This window comes from Musca autumnalis, unplaced genomic scaffold, assembly GCF_047663935.1.
Source record: "Musca autumnalis isolate F117 unplaced genomic scaffold, ASM4766393v1 scaffold_1, whole genome shotgun sequence".
NCBI lineage: Eukaryota > Metazoa > Arthropoda > Insecta > Diptera > Muscidae > Musca > Musca autumnalis.
The window spans coordinates 116242514-116268478 of NW_027411644.1; the positions used below are offsets into that span (position 1 = coordinate 116242514).

The 25965-nt window shown below is 35.2% G+C and overlaps 1 protein-coding gene across 2 annotated transcripts in view; it reads left to right on the top strand.

Moving 5' to 3' along the window:
• The window catches only part of Naam (Nicotinamide amidase), a 109815-nt gene that overhangs the window by 44897 nt on the left and 38953 nt on the right, over positions 1–25965 (top strand). Inside the window, exons 1-2 of one of the 2 annotated variants that reach the window (XM_073989136.1) lie at positions 19124–19444; positions 19668–19903. In XM_073989136.1, coding sequence (XP_073845237.1) covers positions 19818–19903 — 86 coding nt within the window. In that variant the 5' untranslated portion in view covers positions 19124–19444; positions 19668–19817. Of the gene's footprint in view, positions 1–19123; positions 19445–19667; positions 19904–25965 lie in introns of those variants that run through there. The other variant, XM_073989145.1, reaches the window with a different exon arrangement.

The window sequence follows — 25965 nt, forward strand, 5'->3', positions numbered from 1 at the left end:
TACTACTTCGCATTAGATATCTTTCTTCCGAGGAGGAACCACCACAATTTATAATCGATGATGTTACTGATCGTACAGAACGATTTGTCTTTTGCCGCCCGTAATAAACACTCTTGAGGCTTTACTCCCCCCAGCGACAGAACAAGGTATCTAGTTGCTGATCAGCTGCATGGGTTCCGTTAGCAGCACAGCATTACAACAACGCTGAACGCCATCTCTGCACAGTTTAGTCGAGGATGTGAAGTCGTAGCTCCGTAGCCTTTACCTCCTCTAGACGACGTTGTGATCATTGCGTACGCAGATGATTGTACAATCTTGGGGTTACTTACCCGACCTACCCTAATGACATTTGTGAAAGGCTGAACTCCTATTTGATCGATCTTACAACCGTTTTCCTTTTTCACCATTCGAGAGTATGTATGTTCACGTCGTTCGCGTATGCTATGCTGAGTTGAACATCCTGGTCGGTGATAATAGAATTCCGATCACTAACTACCACATCGTCCGCGCATGCCACAGCTTTTTACGATGAATTGAGATATAGAAACAAGGTGCTTAATTCCCTCGCCGTAGCACTTGGGGTACAGACAAAGAAATCTTGATGATCACATATAACGCGATAGGTCGGTCTGTGATAAGCTATGCGACCCCAGTGCAATGCGATGGAAAAAAATTGTCAACCTGTCCGAACGTAGCCCTGAGAACTGTAACAGGGTAGCTCTTTACGTCATCAGTGGAACGAACGAACATCTGCAATAGGAGACGATGACTCTTTTAGTACGGCAACACAATGTCATGTTCTCGTTGAAGTACTGCCCTCACCTTTGCATGTTAGGAGTCATCTTCGTTATATACAGAGAGAGTCATAGAGGTTGAACGTTAGAAAAGGGAACTCCTAGATTAGGAAGCCCGAAAAAAGTCAACTGCTACGACAAATCAGAGTAGTTTTGGCTCAAAACGTTCGAAATGGTGTAGCCGTGCCATTTTCTGTAGGTCAAGGATTCCTAGACCTAGAGTCAGTGCCAGATTAAGCAGGAAAATGAACAAGCAAATGGTATTAGAACAACAATGAAATTAAGACAGAGAGGGAGAGAGAGAGATAGAGAGTGTGAGAGAAAACGACCTCAAACTCAGTGTTGCCAGTATTGGGGATTTTTCCCCAAACTGGGGATATTTTTTCGAAAATGGGTAACAAAATATAGGATTGGGGAGCTGGGAATTTGATGGGGAAAAGACTTACAAATTTGGGGATTTTATGTGCTGTTAAACTCCTCAGTAAGGGGACACATTTCTAAATATTTCGATATAAAACTTCATCAAAAGGAGTGTCGAACTATGCGCGCAAAATTGTTTGAACTCAGTGTTAAGCTGGTCAGCAGACGTGATGGTTTAAAATAAAGTCGGTTTACAAAATTTATTTGCATACTTTGGAAGAAGAAATTTGAATTTATGCGTAAGTATATGGTTAGTAAAGGGCGATGTTGCAAGCTAGAAGTTTTTATCAAGTCGAGTACTATCGATGAAATGCGTAAAGACAGTTTAAGTAGGTATTCAAGACAATTCGAAGAATTTTTCTCATATACACAAAAATTAAAGTTCTTTTGGAATGTTCAAATTCCAAACGCTTCCTACAATTTTTAAATCGATAGAGGCAAGAAAATTTACATACCGGACGCACTAACATAGTGTCAAAAGCAATAAATTAAAACCATTAATTGATAGTTGTAACAAAAATTAGAAATGTCGTGGACGATCTACCAGTAACACCAATAAGGGCTTGGAGAAATCGTTGTTTTCGTGAATAACCCGGCAATAAAGTGAAATATTAATACAATTATTAAAAATTGTCACTAATGTTCGTCCAAATAGTTCTTGGACATTTTTTCTGGGGAAAAAGGAATACAGAGTCGTTCATCCCCAAGACTCTGTATTTGGGGATGACGCACAGAAAAATACTGGCAACACTGCTCAAACTAGCCAAGAAGGTATTATACACAATTATATAAATACATATAGGGAAGAGATCACTATGTGTTCTTATGGTTAAAAGCCTTGTGCGGTTCAAGTCAACTACATTTAGCGGATGTAAAAATTCTCAGGCCAGAAAACATCACATTTTCAACGGTGGCAGAAATCCTCTCAGCGTAATGTTGGCGACAATTCCTGACATACGAAAAGAGAGATTAAATTTGGTTTGTGGTTACGGCAACGTATATAGGGTGACATCTACGTTTCTGAGTAATTCAGCTACAAGTGGTGTTTTATGGTGTTTTTTTATAAATATGAATCGGGGTGCACTCATTGATATGAGAAAAGTCTACCTTTTCCCTTCCGGAATATTTCAGAAAACAAGGTAAAATTATCCTGTGCAATCAGAGATCCTGAAATTGTGATACTTAGTGTTTTGATAGTCTTTTTTTAAGAATTTGAGACTTCCTTATAACAGTTTGAAAAAGTTCCAGTTGATATGGAACACCTTATTTTGCCACCAAATGCTTACCATCTCTGTACACAATCAACTGCTGCAAATTCCTAATAAGTTTTTTTTCCTATTTGAAGTATTCAAACACCATTCACTCAAACATACTTTGCTGAAGTTTTTGGTGTCAGCTATAACACTCACATCGCAGGCTGCGTGTAAAATACGATACGGCGAAACTTTTCCATTTTTTTCGTTTGTTGGCTGTTTTCGATTTTGCATTTCCGATTATGCACTAATTCCGTCATTATTCAGTTGAATTTATGCGGACTTTTTCGGTGCAATTTCTAAGACAAGCAAGCAGATAGACATTCTTTTGGCAAACGTTTTACACGAAATGTCATGCAAATAGGCAAGCAGACATAGAGGTAGGTTGAAGTTAGGCATTTAGACTGTTAATCGATTTTGTTTTTTTGTGATTGTAGGCCACCAAGGGTGTTCCATCAACCGCTAAATTTATTGTTATTCCAATGAGTTTTTGGAATGGCTTCTTTTTTCATCTTTAATATAGCATTTATTAAGTTTATTTTCAATTCAATTTGAACTTTGACATTTTTTGCGACATGTCATGTTTCGTAGCGCGGTAATTTTGGAGACCTTGTAAAAGTTTATTTGTATTAAATGTGATATGATTTTCATTTAAGTTGGAACTTTTATGAAAACTTTTTTTGTTCTTTTTTTTTCGTGGAAGAAATATGTTGAATCTTTTGGATTTCGATGAACATGGAATTCGGCTATGGTAAAGGGCGCAATTTATTATGTGTGGCATTTCTGTCTGCGAACTCGAAATATTAAATCTATCTGATAGCAACAATAATCATAATGCATTATTTTAACTGTAATGACCCAATAAATTAAAAATATTTTACAAAACTAATCTTCATTGCCGATTGTTTTCTTCATTGGTTTTCCTATTCCAATGAAACTGTTGATGAGCAATTATCGTTAAGTCATTAAGTACCCACTTATCACTTAACAAAACGACAATACACCGTTGATGCAACAATATACCTATGGATATTAGGGTAATGACTTTTTGAAATTTTTTTCTAAAATTATTTTATATAGTGAGAATGAATGAACTTTTGCCTATTAATGCCTAAAATAACATTCATTCCATTTATTATAAAAAAAGGTGCCGCACAAATTACTTTGAATTTTTTTTTAAACAATCCTATGAAATGAAAAAGATTTTTTTTCTCAAAAAGTGATTTCGTTTTGATCGAAAGAATGACCTTTTGCCTATTAATAACAAAAAAAAAAAACTTTTATTCCATGTAAATATTAAAAAAGGTCCCGCACAAACCACTTTTAATTTTTATAATATATGAAATAAAATTATATATAATGTAAAATGGTATATATGTACTAATACGATGATAAGATTAGTAAGAAACAAACGGTTATGTCATTTTGGTTATGTCGTGTGCCCCCACAGCAAAAATTCGGATCCGTTAGTCATTATGTAACCCTTTACAAAATAATGTAAACAAAAAAAAACTAATTATATTACTCCTTACAGAGTTATGATACGGTGGCACATGTAAGTGTTTAAACAACACTTAAGGTTCGTAGACGTGGCCGAGTGTGTAGTGTGTTCGGCTACATATCAGAAGTTCGCATGATCAAATCCAGCAGGGGGAGAAATAAAATAAAAAAATGACGTGTTTTAAAATTGAAAACAAATTCCACCTCAACTGTTGATCTAAAAATATACATTTTTAGCTAATTTTTCAACTTCTAGTTCTAACAGAATAACTAGTTATTCTAGTGGCCATAGAATAACTAGCAATTAAGAGCGACATGTCCTTGTTAAAAAAAATGTGTTAGTAGAGGGATTTGTAATTAGTTACGGCTGTCAAAAATCCCGTAAAAAAACATTATTTTGGGAGGACTTTTTGCTGGGTCTATACCTTGTTTTCAGTTAAATATATATGCTTACAGTGACTTCAAAATTTGTTCAAAAATTGTGAAAAATAAAAACTTTAGCTTTTTATGAGGAAGCTTTTCTATCGAATCACTTTATGATTAAGATTTTATGTAATCGAGGTTGTAAAAAATAATAACCCTAATGTATATACTCGCCTTAGAAAACCACTGTGAGTGGGGAAGGGCACAAATGTTGTTCTGTCATTATTTTTAGATTTTCTTGTTGTGTTCCATTAATTTGAACTTATTTTAGTTTGGAATAAATATTTTCAGACATTGTATTTGTCTTCGTTGGTTGAATCAGGTAACACGCAGCTCATTCCAAAGAATTTACTGGTAACATGCTGTTGATGACATATTCTTAAGTTTGAGGTTTCATTATGGGAAAATAAAAAAAAATGCTTCTACTAGATAAAGTGGGATGAACTGCTTAAGGTGTTCAATAAAAAAATCTAATTTTATCTGCTTTTTAACGTCTATAGAAAATCATTTCTTTGGGAATGAGGAAGTAGAAAATAAAATGGCTGTGAAAATAAATTCGTAAACAACTCCAGCGTCTCTGCCCATTTTGATTTAGACGCTTACCAACACTGAAAATCTTTTTACGGTAAAAAACACGAATTTAAGTATAAAATCACATTAAATTATAATAAAAATTAAACAAATTTAATGCAAAAATGCTTAATTAATAATATTACATAAAATATGCCAACATTTTATTAATATTTAAGCAGATATTTGAGTGTGAATTATTATTCCGCCTCAAGTATCCCACGTGCCATATATCAACATACACCATACGATAGGTAATAAAAATACCTATTCGACAGTACCCGATATATATCCCAAAACGTTTTGGTTCCCGAGATATCGGCCAATTATATATATCTGCCGAAGGGCCCATATAGTAAATTGCCTGTTTCTCAGGAACAGATCTGCGTGCCATATATCGACATATACCATACGATAGGCAATAAAAATACCTATCTGACAGTACCCGATATATATGCCAAAACGTTTTGGGACCCGAGATATCGGCTATTTTATATATACCGAAGGGCCCGTTTGGTAAATGGCCTATTTCTCCCGAACGGTTCCGCGTGCCATATAGCGACATATACCATACGATAGGTAATCGAAATACCTATCCGACAGTGCCCGATATATATCCCAAAACGTTTTGGAACCCGATATATCGGCCATTTTATATATATATATATATATGCCGAAGGGCCCCATATAGTAAATGGCGAGTTTCTCAGGAACGGCTCCACGTGCCATATAGCAACATAAACCATACGATAGATAATAAAAATACCTATTCGACAGTACCCGATATATATCCCAAAACGTTTTGGAACCCGATATATCGGCCATTTTATATATATGCCGAAGGGCCCCATATAGTAAATGGCGTGTTTCTCAGGAACGGCTCCACGTGCCATATAGCAACATAAACCATACGATAGATAATAAAAATACCTATTCGACAGTACCCGATATATATCCCAAAACGTTTTGGAACCCGATATATCGGCCATTTTATATATATGACTCATGAAGGGGGTCATATACTATAGGGTCCCTTTGGCATATATCAAAGGGATTTTATAAAATAGCCGATATCTCGGGTTCCAAATGGTATATATGGCTATATGGCACGTGGAGCCGTTCCTGAGAAACAGCCATTTACTATATGGGGCCCTTCGGCATATATATAAAATGGCCGATATCTCGGGTTCCAAAACGTTTTGGGATATATATCGGGTACTGTCGAATAGGTATTTTTATTATCTATCGTATGGTTTATGTTGCTATATGGCACGTGGAGCCGTTCCTGAGAAACTCGCCATTTACTATATGGGGCCCTTCGGCATATATATAAAATGGCCGATATATCGGGTTCCAAAACGTTTTGGGATATATATCGGGTACTGTCGAATAGGTATTTTTATTACCTATCGTATGGTGTATGTTGATATATGGCACGTGGGATACTTGAGGCGGAATAATAATTCACACTCAAATATCTGCTTAAATATTAATAAAATGTTGGCATATTTTATGTAATATTATTAATTAAGCATTTTTGCATTAAATTAAATTTAAATTTGTTTAATTTTTATTATAATTTAATGTGATTTTATACTTAAATTCGTGTTTTTTACCGTAAAAAGATTTTCAGTGTTGGTAAGCGTCTTAATCAAAATGGGCAGAGACGCTGGAGTTGTTTACGAATTTATTTTCACAGACATGAAAATAAAAAGCAAAAGCCATGGTCATAAGGCCAAAAAGATTTCCACCATTGGACAGATATAATGTATCCTACACGTTCAAAATCCTTCGCCTAATGGTTGACGGTCGCCCGTGTGATATATGTTTGTAAGTCCGTTTTCTGCTTAATCTGGCTCTGGGTCTATGTGGCTGCTTCGATGGTTGGTAGGTACTATAGGTACCACGAAGATACTGGAGGTAGGTTTGACATGACAGTTGAAAAAGTTTAGTGCGTCGTGCGAGCCTTCACCGCATGCTGGACAGATGTTTTTCACGGTGTCATCATTCCTTGTCTTATAGGAATTTAACTGACTGCACCACCCCGAGCATAGTTGTGTCGAAACTACTCTGCTATGTTGTGGGAGCTGTTGTCTCTCGGCTGCAATGGATGGGGGATGTAATCGGAGGATCACATTCACACGATAGTTGTTTTCTGCTCTAGGGGTTCACTCCTGTAACGTTGTACTTCTCTTTCAAGATCATGAAGAACCCTCCAGACATACCCTGGTGGGGGAGTCCCATCCACCATATTGTGATTAGGATAATTACTGGAACAAGAACACGCCCTAGTGTTGCCGTACAGGAAAAAACTTCGCCTCCTCATGTAGATGATCCGGTTTATTATTCGCGGATCAGTCTAGCGCCGTATATCTTTCCATAAACCGACCTATTGCGTTATAAGTGGTCAACAATGTTTCTTCAGGACCTTGTTCCTTCATCTCAGCTTGTCGCAGATAGCTATGGAATACGCGGATGGTGTGCACATGCTGTCGAATGTGGTCCCTAGAATTTTGTGTAGTTAGTGGTCGGAATTCTGCGGTGAACAGAGTGGTCATAGATGTAGTGGCGTATATTTGAATATTTTTCGCGAGGTGGTATGGTCTATGAAATAGGGGTTCTGCCTTCACAAACGACATTAGGGAAGGTACCAAGGTCGTACAATCATTCGCTTACGTTACGATGTCAATGCCGTCTAGAGGTGACGAAATACAGGATAGGTTAAACGGTTCCGGAGATATCACCTCGCCTTGGGGAACTCCCTGTTTCAATATACGGGCTTGGACTTCTTGTTGCGAATTCCACGTACGACTGACGTCCACACATATACACTCCGGTTCATCTGAATAGAACCAACCAATTTTGCCAACAAATACCGTTATATCTAACGATGGGAGAGAAATTGAAAATTATATTTTTCTGGACATGTAGAGTATATAGTAGCCGATATTTTTAATACCTAGCATGTTTCACATATGCGTTATAACAGTACTTTTTACTCGTTTTATTAAAAAATGTCAAAATATTGGCATGTTTTAATGATTCACCAGGATAGAACCACCATAAGAATTTGCACAAGTCCTTTGTCAGATGTAGAAAACTTTTACAAAAAACTACTCGTATTAAAAATAAAGACCGTGAGTGTTCTTTGCCAACAAATATTGGAGAAAAAATTGTTTAGGGTCTTGGAATATGATGAAAATCGATGCTTAGAGCTAAAAAAGGATTCTTATGAAGAAATCGATAGAAACAATTTACAAAGTCAAAATTGTATACTGAATTGGGTTCAATATTTTCATGACTACAACAAAAGTACAAAAAATCTCATTCGATAGCTTTATAAGCCCGAAACAGAAGAAATATGGTAAAGATAATTCAAATTTATGCCTTTCAAATTCAATGATTGATATTTTATCTGAGGAAAATGAATGAAAATCGATGGGTTCCCCGAAGTTTCGTTTGCTGTAGACATCTAAAGCTCCGAAAAATATCAAAACTCCCACCGCTGAACCCTTTATCTCAACATCAAGGGCTTTGATTTAGAAGATATTGCGTAACGTAAAATCCACTGAAACAAAGTTGCCCTTTCTTGTGTTGTAATGCGTCAGAAATATTTTTTCGGTACACAAACCATGAGTAAACTTCAAAACCATCAAAGTTAATTACTTTTCTTCCGATAAAATTGACCTCTGAATGCCCCTATCACTAAGTTGTTTGGGCACATCAAACGTCATGGGATCGTTTGAAATTTGAAGGTCTTCATGGTGACATGAAGCGTTCTGCGATTGGATTTTCTTTATTTTTTGGACCTGTATATGTCCACAGCCAACGAAACTGCGCAGAACCCATCGATTTTCATTCATTTTCCTCAGATAAAATATAATTCATTGAAATGGCAAAAATTTGAGTTATCATTACCATATTTCTTCTGTTTTTTGTACTTTTGTTGTATTCTTGAAAGTATTGAACCCAATTCAGTATACATTTTTGACTTTGTAAATTGTTTCAATGGATTTCTTCATAGGAATCCTTTTTGAGCTCTAAGCATCGATTTTTATCATATTTCAAGACCCTAATACAATTTTTTTTGCCCAATATTTGTCGGCAATGGACACTCACTGTTTTTGTTTTTAATTATATGTAGTTTTTTGTAAAAGTTTTCCACATCAGACAAAGGATTTGTGCAAATTCTTATGGTGGTTCTATCCTGGTGAATCATTAAAACATGCCAATATTTTGACATTTTTTCATAAAGCGAATAAAAAGTACCGTTATAACGTATATGTGTAACAGGTTAGGTATTGAAAATGTCGGCTACTATATACTCTACATGTCCACAAAAATATTATTTTCAATTGGTTGGTTCTATTCTGATGAACCGGAGTGTAATTGATTATTAAACGTTTCAATCTTGTCCGGAGGGTAGTCTGTTCGATGTCCTCATATAGCGTGGAGTGGTTAAGAGTATCAAAAGCTTTTGATAAGACAAGGGCACTGTTCTATCGAACGGCTGGTTTTTGTTGAGTCTTCGAGGAGATGGAGTGAACCTATGATGATGATCGGCGAAACTGAAATGACAAAAGTGAAATCGGTCTGTCCGATTCAGCTTTGCCGGCATCCTGGCCTGTCTTCATTTTCCAAACTTCGGGCAAGATGGTGGGGGCTATTGATACACTCAACTCCCCGTCCATCTAGCTGTTTCATCATTACCATGGAGATACCGCCATGGCTTAGCTTTGGATGATTTAGCGTTCCTAATGGCATTTGAAATATCATTCATTTTGAATTGTGGTGGTCCCTCCTCGGCACCAAAATCTTAGGGGATTCTTTTCTTCGCCCTGTCACTCTCCCGGTGTGCTCGACAAACTGTGGATTAAAATAATCTGCGCACTTGAGACTGAGGTTTTATCTAGCTGCTTTTCAGGGTGACTTATCTGTTGCCCACAATTCACAAATTCCGGCTCTAACGTTGCAACTCTTTAGATGATCTAGCAGTTGTTGTTGAACTTGGTCTCCAGCACCGCTGCGACCTTGATAACCTTCCGACTCATAAATTCAACTATATCCTCGATATTACCTCGGTGTCCATTGTAATTAAATTGCGAAAACTATGGATTTCCTGGCATTGGAACTGTAACGACCGGGGATAAAACATGCGTGTGCGGTTGCTGATGAGACGACTGCGTTAGAGTTTCATGTGGAGCAACACAGAGTCCAGAGCAGAGGTGACCAAGAAGAGAAAGTCAAAAATGTGAATTTATTTAAGAAATTGTAAGTATTGCAAATGTACTATTATATTGGTAGTTCAAACAAGCTATTGAACAACAACAAAAGAAAGTACTTGTTCTCCAGAGCAACCCCGGACATCTATTGCATCTCACCGAAGTTTGAGAGTGGTGAATGCGGATGTGACGTACCGATCACATCCAAATTCGTCTTGTTCTTTCTCCGTCTCGGCATGGACCGATAGAATTTGGAGCGGACATTCACACGATACAAATACAAACATATGTATACTCTGGTGGCCGCCGCGGAAAGCTGGTGTAGTGAGGTTGCGGGTCAAATCGGAGCCCGTCGTCGTGGATTGACATTTATAACCTCTTTGTAATGGATAAAATACGTTTATAACCAATAACTTCTCTTTTGTTTGAGGTATTTCCGTCTGTAGGTTTTTTAGAGGTTTTATCTACATCGAGTTTTTGGAGCGCATAAATAAAAAATTTCAATTTTGCAATATGCAATGCACGGGTTCCATATAACAGTCCCACCCAATTTAAATTATTTTAAAGCCTTTAGCTATATTTTACAATCATAGTTTGACTTATCTCCCAACCTTATCGAACAATATTCTACTCTTAATAGCTTGCGTATTAGAAACATTTATGACTCGAATAAAATGGTGCCCTACAGTTTGGCACATGTAATGTGCTAAGTACTTTTGGGATGGAGGATTTGCTTTCTGCGGTAATCATAATTTTTTACATACATGTCTAAATTAAGAAATAATGGTCGTAAAGATGTTAAGCGTGTACATATGACTTACGTCTGAATTTGCATGGAGTTGTTGTCATTTGTCATTAGACTATGGCATTTGTCATTAAATTCAATTTTGGCTCTATATTGTCACTTAATTTAACCTAAAAGTGAGTGTTTAACAATTCTGGAACAATAATAAACCAAGGCATGAGAAAAAATCGCTGTAACTTATAGAACGTTTTACTTGAAGAGGGGCGTAATGAGCCCAATGTTACTACCGCTGACATATTTACATTGTTGTTGATAAGCCACCATCACGTCATAGTCAACAAACTAACGGGCGAACGCGGCATGACGTTATTGTTACTATAACAACCGATTTCCCATTGATTGCAAAGATTTTTTGTTATTTCAATAAAATTGCGATGAAGCAGAACGCCAGATTGAATTGTGAATTTTTTTCCAAGGCGGGTGGTAGGAGTTACAGGCAAAACTCGAATTACGTTAAGTGTTCGTAGTGTAAAATTTATATCGCCTCAGTTATGAATGAACTTGGCTACTAACAAATGTATTTGTTCCTCCATTTGAACATTATTGTATTGTTAGAGGTTTATCTGTATGTATTTTTCCCGGCCACACACATGTCGGTAACGAAGCTTTGTAATAAAAGTCGCATGGTAACATAAAACAAATCGACTTTAATTTTGTTTATTTGTTTTACTCTGTGAATTCAGGCTTGGAACATTGATCGAATGTAATTTTGTTCTACCTATTTGGTTGCTTATTCGATTTGCAACAAAGTTTCAACATAGTCACAGTTATGACAAAATGCACAGTGATACGGAAGGTATTATATGTACATATGTAAATGTAAAGCTGTTACCTGATATCAAGTTGAATAGTAAATATGAAATACATATATTATGCCATTGGTAAGGTTTATTGACTGAGTTTTTGGATGACATTAATAAACAAATCAAATCAATATCGATGAAGTTGCAATAAGATTCCTACAAAAAACAAGTAAGAAAGGGGTATAGTCGGACGGGATCGACCATGTGATACCGTACACCACTACCTTTGGGCACTAGTTTTCCATGGAATTTCTTCTATGTGATTGCGATATGTTTTAGCCGTCAGGTCATACATATGTTGATATACACGATAAGATGCCAGAGATGTTATTACTGCAAACATAACACGTTTTTCCTTTTTTAAAATGGACATACGGGCAGTTTATCTACATATACAAACATATATGTTAAAAATTTAAAATTTAAAATATGAAAATACCCTTAGAAATATCTTTCGGCGATTTTAACCGCGTACATCATCATTGCAATTTGCATCCATTTTAATTTCAAAACTGGGAATTTCTCCATCATGATGAAAAAACTTTATTATAATGATTGCAACATTTTGTAGTATGGAAGTTAAATTTCAAGTTTGGTTTTCGTAATTGCCGGAATATGTCTCCCAGAGTTTAAAATGTGGAGCAAACATTTAATTTTTGTTCCATTTCTTCCACAAATGCTATAGTCAAATTCACTAGCTAAACACTATCCGATTAAAGATATAATCAAATAACACTCTGACACAAAATGGAACTCAAAGTGTGGGGGGTGGAAAATTTTTTTTGGAGAGCCCTTGATGAGTATACTAAGAACCCAAAAGGAAATTTTCGCCATAGGTCAAGTTTCTGAGATATCGCGCGATGAAGTTTTTGATTTTTTTCCTATAATACCAAGGAAAATACGTCCATATCTCTGTTTAGCGTTGGTGTAGCTTCGTATTGAGGTGACATGTCTTCAGTGAAATCGATTGGCGAATCTTTTTGTAGAACATTTCATTCTTCTAACTCAATGCCTTTCATGTCCTTTTCGTCCTTTATTTCTTGAACCGTAGTGAAAGTACCACAAGATGAGATTTTTCACCATCCAAATATTCTACAAAATGTTGCTCAGAAGATTTTTGGTACGGTTCTCTTTGACAACTAAACGATGTTGTCCCGTTTTCATTGTCATTTTTTGACATTTATTCGGACTTCGTTCAGAATTAAACCATGTTTGGTATTCTGTATATTCGATATTGGTTATTTATTGGTATGTGGACATACCAATTGGCAATTGCTTATGTAAACATCTGGGGTGCTTCTGAAATATTTACCACAAATAGCTCTTGTAATGATGAACACGTTAATAACAAATTTTCTTGGAGGATAGATCCGGTTATCTCAATTTTTGAACCGGATATTCCGACATTAAAACCGATTTTTGAAGCGGTTTTAAGTAACCGATTAAACTTATATGTATACCATTAAAAAGCTTATAGAGTTGTCAATCAAATTAAATTAATCCGCTTATGAAAACTTTGTTAGTTGCAGTTCTAGAACAAAAAACCCGTTTTCTTAAACCGTTTTTAAGGAAAAATATCAGTACGCGCAAATATGGAGATCAAAGGCTGGGGGGTGAAAAATTCTTTTTGTTGATGAATGTCGATGAAGTAGAGTGATGAACACGGAAGGACAGTTCTGCCGTAGGTCAAACTTCTGAGTTAAGGCGTGATCAAATTTCGTTAGGTTTTTTGTCATGTAGGTACGTATAGTTTGTCAAGAAAGAATTAATTTCACTATAACTCAGAAGCGATATCTCAGAAAATTGACCTATCGCGAAAATTTCCTTTTGGGTTTTTAGTATACTCATCAAGGGCTATCATCTCCAAAAGAAATTTTCCACACTCCAAAAATGCTGCTGCACAGTGTAATTTGTAACAAACATTTTTATCCATGTAGTTTCAATAAATTTAAATAAAAAAGTGTGAAACGGACGGAACAGGACTGGCATAAGAGTATATATGGGCTGAAAGAGGACACTATCAGGCATCATTATGCGAAAACGAAACTTTGTTCCATGCTGTTTCATAAAAGTTCTAGCCCACTAAAGTTGGAATTTCACTATTTAGTACCTGAGGAAAAAAGCTTACTTCGGGTAAACGCTACGGTAATTTGTTAAAATTGCGAAATTCGGATTAGATTTCAATATAGCTATATAGGGCTCAAACTTCCTAAAATCGGCCTATCGGAGCTACATACAAATCCGATCCGATTTTCATTAGTTTTTTAGCCACAACAGTGAACTGGTATTAAATTTTCATCGATTGGACCTTAAATGTGGCTTTTAGATTTTTTGTAAAAAATCACTTTTGGTCCCATTCAAATTACTTTGGAAACAAAGATGGCCCGGGTGGCACGGGTTAACGTTAATCGATCATCATAAAATTTCATACATAAGGTTTTTTTGATCAAATGGAAAACATTCAGGGGTAGGAGTATAAACATTTTTGGGTCAATCTAGTGGACCTGTACTGACAATTTTCTGGAGGAAAGCATTGTAGTCCCATGGAATATGAAATACCAAATTCCAGCCATTTCAATGTGAAAATGAAAGCAAAACCTTCAAAATACCGAAGGAACCGTTCTATGGGGTCTACATCAATTTAGCCCATTTTCAATACTAAACATCCTAGAAGTAAAGGTAGCTTCTGTACCATATTATATCTTAATCTATCTATCTTAAATATTGCGAGCTGTATCTTGATTTCAACAGATGGACGGACAGGCGAACATGGCTATATCGACTTAGAATTTTACGGCAAATTTCACATTTTGTTTAATTTGCTAGATGGCTTTATTGACCTGTTTATCGATACAGAGTCGGCGAAAAAGGGAACTGATGAAGTTGTTTGGTGACAACTGAAACTATAGTATTCCCTACCCTTCGCCCGCAACTAATCAATTTCATATCCACTTTAAAATATTTTGTTGTTATTCAAACAATTGAATTACAACAAAATATGGACTCAAAGATGTAAAATTCTGCAGTCCAACAATAAAAAACGCCAACAACAATAATAGGCATCAGCACGGCCTTGTTGACCAATGCGTAATGCAAAAACAACTTTCTTGTTGTTTTTACCCCCGCTTATTGAAGCAACATTCGTATGTTCGTATTCTTTGCGAAGCAAAGACGACATAAAAACAGTGGTGGATATGAAATTCCTTAGTTCGACTCAAATTGTAGGGTAAACAGCTTTAGGGCCATACGGCAAATTTCTCATTTTGTTTAATTTGCTAGATGGCTTTATTGACCTGTTTATCGATACAGAGTCGGCGAAAAAGGGAACTGATGAAGTTGTTTGGTGACAACTGAAACTATAGTATTCCCTACCCTTCGCCCGCAACTAATCAATTTCATATCCACTTTAAAATATTTTGTTGTTATTCAAACAATTGAATTACAACAAAATATGGACTCAAGCTGAAATAAACACAAAGATGTCTGATCAAGAATATATATTCCTTATAGGATCTCCAACGATTATTTCGATGTGTTACAAAGGGAATGACAAAATGAATTATACCCTCCATAATATGGTGGAGGGTATAAAAAAGGCTATGCCGACTGAGATATACCTCCAACCTGCGTGAATAGATACACTCATTTGGACAGATCGAATACCACTTACCCGACCAAATTCCTTTTCCCCAAAAATTATTTTGGTGGCCCTTTTTGGACAAAATATTTATTTGCCGACAAAAATATTAATTTGGATTAAAGCTCAAAAGTGTTTCGGAGGAATTCAATCTTTTGGAAGTAAATTTTATTTTAGAAGTAGTTTTTTTTTTTGATAGATGTCGCCACCTCCAGTCATTTCAGTGGGAACGCTAAAATGTAGAGGTTTTGTCAGGAAGCATGGACTTTCCCATGAAAACATAAACATAATATCGCTGTAAACAGGACCACAAGGAGTAGCTTAGATAAAAATTTCCAAAAGATCCTCGAACTGCAATTGTACAAAAATTTTGAAATTTTGTGAGGGAGGTACCCCATGAAGGGAAACAATATTGCCCATATTCGAACTTAAGGGGTTACCTGGTGATTTGTATGTAGCATAGAAACTTTAAACGCGTGTTTCTCGAAATGGCATTTTTGAATTCGGTGCCAACGATAGCTCGAAAACGAATTGACCGATCTGCATATGGTTTGGTGAGCTTATTAAATACATAAAAAACTTGTCTTTAAGCGAGACCGATTTTTTTAATTTTTTGCCCTTTTTTTGACAAGAAAACGGTCAATTTTTTTTCGTTTAAAGCGAAATTTTCTACTTTGACAGCTCACAATTTTTTAAATAGCTTTTTTAAATGTTTCGCTTAAAGACAAGATTATTAGGTTCTTATCGACGGAGTGAACCAACTCGGTATCCGCTTCGAAAGTTGTCATGAACACCAGCCGCTCGTACATGGTGGTCATAGGGGCTTTTTTTTACAAGTTTCATGTCATTTTCTCAGGAAAAATGTACTCGCCCCTGAAAAAACTTGTACGGTCGTTATAAGGTCACCGAATACAACCTGCTGCGAAAAAAAATCAAAACGATTTGAAGGGAGGTGTTAAACTGCACTATTCTCAAATTTTGTGTGGGAGGACCCGATTGATCATATTCGAACCTGATTTATCTCGGGTAGAAATAATGATGTGCAAAGCATGGACCAACTGCACTCTAAATTACTTGATGAAAATTGCAATGAAAATCACTGTGTTTTTTGTTTATTTTTTAGGCGGTGCGCAAAAATTACCAAATTATAGTGCAATTTGTGGATATGCTTAATTTCAAACACAAATTGTTGCAAAAGGAGTAGTTTCAATATAATGTGATTGAAATTAAACTAAAACTGCTTCATTTTAAACATAAAGTGTTGCAGAAACTGTAATTACAACAGTAGCAAATTAATTTTCGTACAACAAAAATATGCATTTTTCAAGCAGGAGAACAACAATACTCTAAAAACGTGTAAGTTGCTCTCGGTTCTTTTTTCGAAGCGGACCAAAGATTGAGAAGATATTGTTTTTTTTAAATAAATCAGAATTAAAATAAGAAGAAGAAAATTAGAAGTCAAGAAATAAATTTGTGAAAAAGTGCATAGAAGCCGAAAAAGTTGTGCATTAAAGTGTAAAATAATTTTTAATGACTTAGATAATTTAATTATCATTAAAGTTTAGAGTTCTTTAAACATATTGTATATAATTAAATATATATTTCCTTTTATTAGTATTTTTAATTACACACGTAGTTTTATTAAAAAATTTCAGAAGTTATGAATATATTTGGGTACATCTCCATACACTTACATACAAAAGTGAGTAAAATTACTACAAATTGTGTCTAAAGTCGCAACTCAAAATGTGTAAAGTTTTAAACACATATTGCGTAAAATCTTAGCTTTGTTGTTAGCTGTTGCAAATTACGCATTATTGTGTCGCATCTTGTTGCCTATCATTACCATTGTGAAATTCAACAGAAAAAGTTTATAGTGTGGTTACTTCCTTCGAGGTTATTGTGCGTATCATTTTAGCGAAAATTGTAGAACTTTTGTGGGGGAGGTACCCAATGGAGTGGACCGATATGATCCATCTACGAACTTGATCCAAGTTTGGACAAAATATTACGACGCCCAACTTTTGAATCGAATCGGTTGATCCGCTCGAGTGTTATCCTGCCTTCTACGCACAGTGGTGGCACTTACATGGTAAGGTGTGACAAAAATACTTCTAGATAACATATCGAACTGAAATTTTTATCAATGGGTCCTCGTGGCCAAAAAACACTCTAACAAAAACATTGCAGTCCTACGTCCAAGATTTCGCGTGTTCTCCATGTAATGATCCTCTTGAATTTAAGTATTTTACTGTTACCAAGACATTGTTCAGCCAAATTTGCTGTAATTCGGTACCAGGAGTTATTATTGCATATTAAGGATCCCCACGAAAAATTGTCAGTATTGGTCCATGATTTAGTTTACTCCCATATGATTTATATATCGATTTATTTGGGCATATGTCAACCAAATATTCTAACTGAATAGGTTTTATTAATGAACTCAGAGTTCAGAACACTACCTTATAAAGAAATTTTATATCGGTCCACTTTTGACTACAGCCTCCATATAATGTTGCCATACTTTTTCGGTACTTTATAAGCTTTAATCACCTTTTTCTGCAGAATTATTTGTAATAATGTATTTTAAGTCCTCAGTGCAGGAAAAATCTCCACGTTTTGGCGTGGCCCAACATTAGGGTGTCCCAAATAAAGAAAAATTATTTGTTGAAGCGAACACGCCCAAAACTTTGTCTTTTTCTTTCACGAGTTTTCAATGTAGCTCTAAGTTACCATGACAATAGAAATCTCTAATAGTACAAAAACATTATATTGTACATAAATATAAGAAAGGATAATAAAAATAATTTAAAAAAATGCAAAAAATATAAATTCAGCAACTAAAAAAGGGAGTTAATCTTTTGGTCATAACTGCAAAAATCGCAGATTTCCGCAAAAAGTCCATACAGTTTTGAAATCTACAGGCGCTAGGCTATAATTTGGTACTAGTGGCCATTTGTGCGAATTTTTGGAAAGTAACTAAAACTTTAAGGAAATCCATACATACATATATATTAAATATTTTAATTTTGACCAATATTATAACCAAAATAGTTGGCAACTCTAGCAATTTAGAGGAATTTTCATAACTAGAAAAATGAAGCTTAGACAATTTACTAAATGATTCAACTTAAGTTAAGGCGTTAATAATAGTCCTTTGTTTCATAAATTCGCTTAGAATATAACTATTTTTTCTCATTTTTAAATCCATTTTTCCTTCAAAATTAGTCATGTTTGTGAAGCCTTTTCTCCTTAAGAACCTCGAAAAATGGAAAAAATTAGTTGAGTTTCGAATAATTTGGAACGTTTTGAAGCGATTTGCATCTTTAAATTTTTAAAACGATGACATGAATTTTTTGATTTTTGTCGTTGGGCGCATCCACTGTGCTACGTGGGCTCTAAAACCATTATTTCGATAAGGCACATTTTGGTCATACGAAAGTGTATATTATACCCTCTTTAGCCTAAAGACTGAGTGTATAAATATTCAGACAAGGTTTCTCTTATTCTAACCTGCAAACGTTAAAACTGTTTCACAAAAAAACTATGAACAGAATCTTCTCATAAAAAAGGGCACTGAAAATTCGTTCTAAACCATTTGAACTTTATGAATATCTAATAGTTGTTATTGTATGGTTGCGAGGTCGCTATCGCCGTCGGGTTAAGAGAAGTGTTGTGAGGGTGTGTCTTTCTTTTGTTGATTTCTAAAAGTGAATTAGTAGTGTGGTTCCCGCAACGGTATTTCCCCCACCACTTAACTTTGATTCCCATTTCGAACGGAACCGACAGTACTGAATATTCATTCAGTTGTTAAAATCGCATTTCTAAAACTGACAATCAGTCAACGCTGATAAACAGATTAAATAGCACACAAAGCTCTTCTCTGCTGCAGTAACTTTGCAGAGGATTTACTGTCAAACGGAGAATTTTGAGGAGTTTTGAAGGTTGAAAAATACAAAAGAAATAAACAACTTTAAAACCACCCACGAAGTTTTTGCGTGAATTATTTTCTCAAAGGTATTTTAACACACAAACCAAAAAAATAAGAAAAGGGTGGAAGTTGTATTTAAATATGGCAGTGTGCTTGTCTCTTGTCGGAAAACACAGAAACTTGTACAACTTGCACATTTATGAACATTTACATATCCTTAACAAAAAGACAGACGTTCTTACAAATATCTTTCGTGTGCATGTACATATTTTTCATTATCCTTGTTTTGTTTCTTGTTCTTTTTTGCAGTTACAAAGTCACAGTTTCAAACGGAAGCCAAATTTCGTTCATTTTTAAGCGTGTATATAGTTGGTACGTTTGTGTGGGTGCGACCTAGTGTGCTTTGTCGATATATAAATCCAACCGGAGTTGCAGCGCGCCACATTTTCAATTCAAAGTATGGACTCACCAACACCGCCAATTGTCATTGACGATCCGAACGGTTCAGCAATGGACGCTTGTTTTACGGCATTCGATAAAGACGGGTGAGTTAGTGAGTTAAGTGATCGATAAGAAATTTCACAGAAATTACAATTTATTATATTTTCCAAGAAAAATGCAACAATATCGTTGAGTGCAATAAAATAAAAAAAATAAGTAAGAAACGGCAAACTTTTGAAGTGCTTCACAGGTGCAATTGGAAGGTGTAATGTGTCTGTTAAAATAAAAAAATTGAAAAAATATAAATACCCATTAAAAATGTTCAAATCAAAAAAGTGAATGCTTGCTCAATGTTCAAAGTGCCTTCTAATTATATTATGGGGGCTATTAGCAAACGTCAATCCATAGTACGAATTTTCTACAGGAAGTTTTTGTGAAAACACAAAATACCAACTTCTGACAACTCTAAACGGCTATACCAAAAAGTGAACCTTCATCATCAATTTTCACCAAGAATGTGTTCTGCCTTTTGGAAAATATGACTTATACCTACAAAATATTATAAATTATATATTGTGCGTAAAATTGGTTGGTGCACTAAAAAGTGCGGTATTAAGGTTATACGACCGATAAGGTCCATTTTCACTATCAAAAACCTATGAGCTCACTCACAAATTTCAGAGGTCTATCTCCGATATTGGAGGCTCTACCTGGATTTCTATAAACGGACTTCGACAAATATTCAAATATATATTGACTGGTCAAAATGATATATATATTAGGGCGACCAAAAAACATTTTTTGGTTGGAACTCCTACCCCCTAAATTGTTTTCCATTTGATCCAAAAACCGTACATATGAAATTTTCTGGAGATCGGTTAACGTTAATTCGTGGCACCCGAGAGATCTATGTTACCATTTAATTTGTATAGGGCCGAAGGTTAATTTTCACGAAAATTCTCTAAAAGCCGATGAAAAAACTTGTGGCTAAAAACCAATCCTTCAGAAATTTGTGAAAATCGGATCGGATTTTGAATAAACCACACTTTTCACGATCTTCCTGTCAAAGTAAAAGTAGAAGCAACCTAAATGAGGATCATCTCACTATTGTATAACTTTTCAAAATTTTATCTGCGTCTACCATTAAATGATGTTTGAAGCAAAATTTTAAGTGTTTTTTATATATTCTTCTTGTCGCGTATCGCAAACTGGTTTTTCAACAGTTAAAAAAGTATCAGTCGACATTGCCGACAGAGATATACCCTCAGCCTGTGTGGATTGAAATACTTTTTTCCAAAATAAAAAACGTACGTACGTACGGGGTTTTCAAAACAATATGGATAGGATTAAAGCACAATATCGATAGATAGGGCTTTTTTAAAACTGAGTTTCGACATTATTTAGAGTACCATTTAGCGAATATTTTCGAACTTTTGTGGGGGAGGTATCGGAAGGTCCACACCTTCCACCTTTGAATTTCATCTAATATTCGAAGAAATAATACGACATCCAAAGTGTGGACGAACGCAGTATTCAGTTCGAGCTCTCCAGTCACTACATATGGTGCCATAGGATGTTTTTACAACGTTCGGGCTTTTTTCTCAAGAAGTATGGACTTGCCCTTGAAAAAACTTTTACCGTCATAATTGAGGCATCGAATGCAAGTTGCTTCAACAAAAATCAAGGTGATCTGAGAGCAGGTCTTAAAGTGTACCGACGGATTGGACAAATATAGTCCTTTTTCGAACCTGACCTATACCTGGTAGATATATTAGGATGTGTAATGTATGGACCAAATCGGTGACTCCCTTGAAGAGTTATCATGTGCACAATTTATCCGAACATATTTTAACTTTTGTGGGGGAAGTACCTGAAGGAGTGGACTAATATGGCTTATCTTTGAACTTAAACTAAGTTTGCACAAAATATTACGAAGGCCACATTTTGGACCGAATCTTCAGATCCGTTCGAGAGTTATCTTGCCTTGAAGAGTTATCATGTGCACAATTTATCCGAACATATTTTAACTTTTGTGGGGGAAGTACCTGAAGGAGTGGACTAATATGGCTTATCTTTGAACTTAAACTAAGTTTGCACAAAATATTACGAAGGCCACATTTTGGACCGAATCTTCAGATCCGTTCGAGAGTTATCTTGCGCTCCAACCACCTCACACGGTGTCATAGGGGTTCTTTTTGACCTTTCAGGCTATTTTCTCAGGAAGTATGGACTTGCCCCTGATGAAACTTGTACCGTCGTGAATATAAGTTGCTACAACAAAAATCAAAGCTATTCAAGAGCAGGCCCTAAACTGAACTTTTCCGAAATTTTGTGTGGGAGGTACCCGAAGGAGTGGACCGATTGAGTCCATATTGATACCTTATCTAAGTCTGGTACAAATCGGCTACTCATGGCCCATCTTCGAACTAAAACTAATTTTGGACAAAATATTACGATAGCCAAATTTTGGTCCAAATCGGCTCATCCGTTTGAGAGTTATCGTGCGCACCAGCCAGCCAGACAGACAGACGGACATGGCTAAATCAACTCCAAAATGTCTGAAACGGATTTCGTCCAAACATACTTGGGCTCTAAAACCATTATTTCGATGAGGCACATTAGAAAAGACAAAATTTTTTAGTTTTCCATAAAAAAAAAATTAAAAATATTTTTTTAAGCTACATGAAAGATTTTTGGTACATAGATTGGGAAAAAAATCCCATTCTTAAATCTGTTCGAGATACTAATTTTGGTTGTTGCGCGCAAAAGTTATGGCGGTTTCAATTCTGATAAAAAGAAAAAAATCTTTAAAAGACTCTAATCATTATATTGAGAAACTCTCTTAATTAGGGGCTCCCTACATACTATATGGTTACTGAGGTCCCATAACTTTAGTGAAAAAGTTGTAAATTTTCGCGGAAATTAGGAAAGCATTCAAAACAATTGGTAGTTTACAACTTGTTCTAATAAAATTCAAGCTGTTTATGCATCTGAAAAATATATAAAAAATATGTACGTAATCTAAACATCGCGAAGATTCAAATGAAACCAAAACTATACAAATCCGTTTAGCGGTTTGCATATTATAGCAAAAAACAAAAAATATATTGAGGAAATTTATAAAATTTTTGTAAGAGAAAATATTTATTAAAATTTATTTTGTGAGTTAGTTGAACAAAATGTAAGAAAAATAGGTCGGAGTTTTTCTTCTATTTTAGTTAAATTTCACGCAATAAATTACATTTTTTATTGTAATCACTTCTCGAAAACACGCTAAAATCTAGCAGAAGATATGGATATCTTTCAAATAAATCTTGGGTTCCTTTAAATGGGGTATAATCTTGAAATAAAATTGTATCGGGTAATGTTCATTTTGAAATGCGTGTAAATCGCGAAATCCTCAAAATCACTTGATGCGCATGCGGTTTACCAATACAGCGAATTCTTCTCTTTTAATTTGTACACATTTGCCAGGATTTACTTTGGCCGCTAAGATGTAGCATCGTCTGCAGTTTAGTGTGCAACAAACTGTATTACGCTTATATTTTGCACAAAGTGCATACACTTTTTATGCGCATCCGATTTCACTATCAACCGTGAAAAAATACATCGATCTAAACATATTTCAATAAAATCCATCAAGAACCGTGGATGTAGCATCATACAGTATTTTTTGGATAAATCGGATACAGCTCCCATGCCACTAAATTTTTCAAACCGCTGTTTTCGCACAAACACGAGTGATGATTCACTGTCTTCATTGAAATGGAAACGATCCACATAAAACGCGAATTAGTCAGCGATATTTTGAAAAACATTTTTCGCAAATTTTTCAATTTTTGCAGTAGCCATTTCCGCCGTTCTAGTAGATGGATTTTTACGATCTGTGATTCATATGATCCGGATCGTCGAAAAACTAAAATATCGCGGGGTACAAGCACACTCAAAACGATATTGTAAATACTGTACCCAAAAAATAGGTTTTTTAGAAAAAATATCGCACTAAATTTTTGCCTTTGGCAGTAGATTACTCTGCTGCTGTGTGGGCTACATACTTAATATACATATCAGATTATGCGAAATCGCGAGTTCTGTAGTCCTATAATTGGTTTTTCGAAATATCCGAATGCGCGTCCCAGTTACATAAAAAATGCAAAAAACACCTGAAATCCGGCTTCAAAATGTCAGCATCCATAAAAGGTTGATGCAGTGGAAATTTTGGAAAGTGATATATTAGAAGTGTTATCTTCATTTTGTATTCTCCTACTTTTACTTTGGACAGATGTCCGTCATTTGAATGGTTTAATCAGAAATCGAAGAGCAATGTAAAAAACCTGTTTAGATTCAACGTGTTTTTACTTATGGTTTTTCTTTTACGCGGTCGTAACTACCACGTAAATTAATTTTTTTTGCTAAATTTTTGAGCTTTGTACAAAAACATCTAAATTAATCCAGCAATAGTCATAGTTACTGGCAAACTACAATAGTTCGCGTATTATAATAGTGCAAACCTTGGCTTCATGGAAACTAAAAAATTTTGACTTTTCCTCATATACCCTTTATAGCCTAAAGGCTGAAGGTATAAAAAATCATTCCTAGTATTGTAGTACTGTCGGTATAGCTTCACAGAAATCTGCATCCAAATGGGGGAATTTTGTGCAAATTTTAGATTTTTACGTTCCGGATCTAATTATCATCATTCCCCGTGAAAATCCATCTACTAAAACGCGAGATACAAGAAATTCCAAATTAGGAAAATCACCTAAAATTGTTTTTGAAAATATGAAAATGAAAAGACGGGTACAACATTTTCGTTTTAGCGAAAACAGAGATTTAAAAACTTCACTGATAAGTAGAGAGCGGAATTTTATGCAACTCGTATTTTTGATCCGATTAATGTCAAATTTTGGGTCTGGACATATTTTTGGCTTTTGATTAAATTGCAATCGAAAAACATAACATATGCAAAAATATGCAAAATGCACAAATTATTTATATGCAAACATTATTTTTTGCATATGAAAAATTTATGCATAAATTATCTATATGCAAATATTATTTTTTGCATATGCAAAATTTATGCATTTTACATATTTTCGTATTCAACAAATATTTCAATAATATCTTCAAAAATATGAGTACAGTTTTCTATTTAAAATTCTCTTCAGACAAGTCAATAAAATAGAGAAATGTATAACCACAGCTACTACCTTCAAAATACCGAAAATCGGGAGGTTCCGGAAGCGTGGACCTATAACGACAAATTACTGGTGGAAAGTTTTATACCCCCAACGTAGATTAAATACCAAATTTCAGTCAGTTCGGTGGGATATTGAGGCCACAACCTTAAAAATACCGAAAATCGGGAGGTATCGTTCCATGGGGACTATATGAAGACGTAGACACATGCCGACAAATATAAAATACGCAAAAATTTCTGGACCTAATTCGTTTTATTTTGTGATAAAACGAGTTTCCGTCTAATCAGATTTTCTCTACGACCCTGACTTGTCCCAAAAATTCGGTGTGATGCTACTTCCACGGTTCTTCATTGACCACCTTGAAACAGATATACATATGTATATCGATGTAGATTTTCATTGTGGACAGTGAAATCGGATGCAGACAAAAATTGCATGCACTCTGCGAAAATTAGCGATGTTTTGTAGGTTTTTGCCTACAAAGACGAAACCCATGCTACATCTTAGCCTCCAAATTAAATTTCGATAAATAAATACAAATTTAAAGGCATGACTTTGCTGTACATGTAAAATTCATGCGGACAAACTGATTTTGATAATTACGCGATGTAAACATATTTTAAAAATGCATATAAATTAAAGCGGTGTATTTATTTTAATCTAAGCATTAATCTCAACAACCCGATTATCTTCCTCATTGAGAAACCTTGAAAATCTGACCATTTTCTTGGGAGATTCAAGGAAAATAAAAGAAGTGCTCCTATTTTCAACTCCAGAATGCACAGTTTATACAGTTGGACACTAAGCCCACCTGATTGTTATGTTTGTTGTCAAAAACATTAATGTGATTTAAAATGCAAAGAAACTCAAATCACAATAATATAAAATCTATTATGTGTGTTGTCAAAAGTTGTTAACAGAACTCTGAATGGCCGACCTTCTATAGGCCTTGACCAGAATGTATG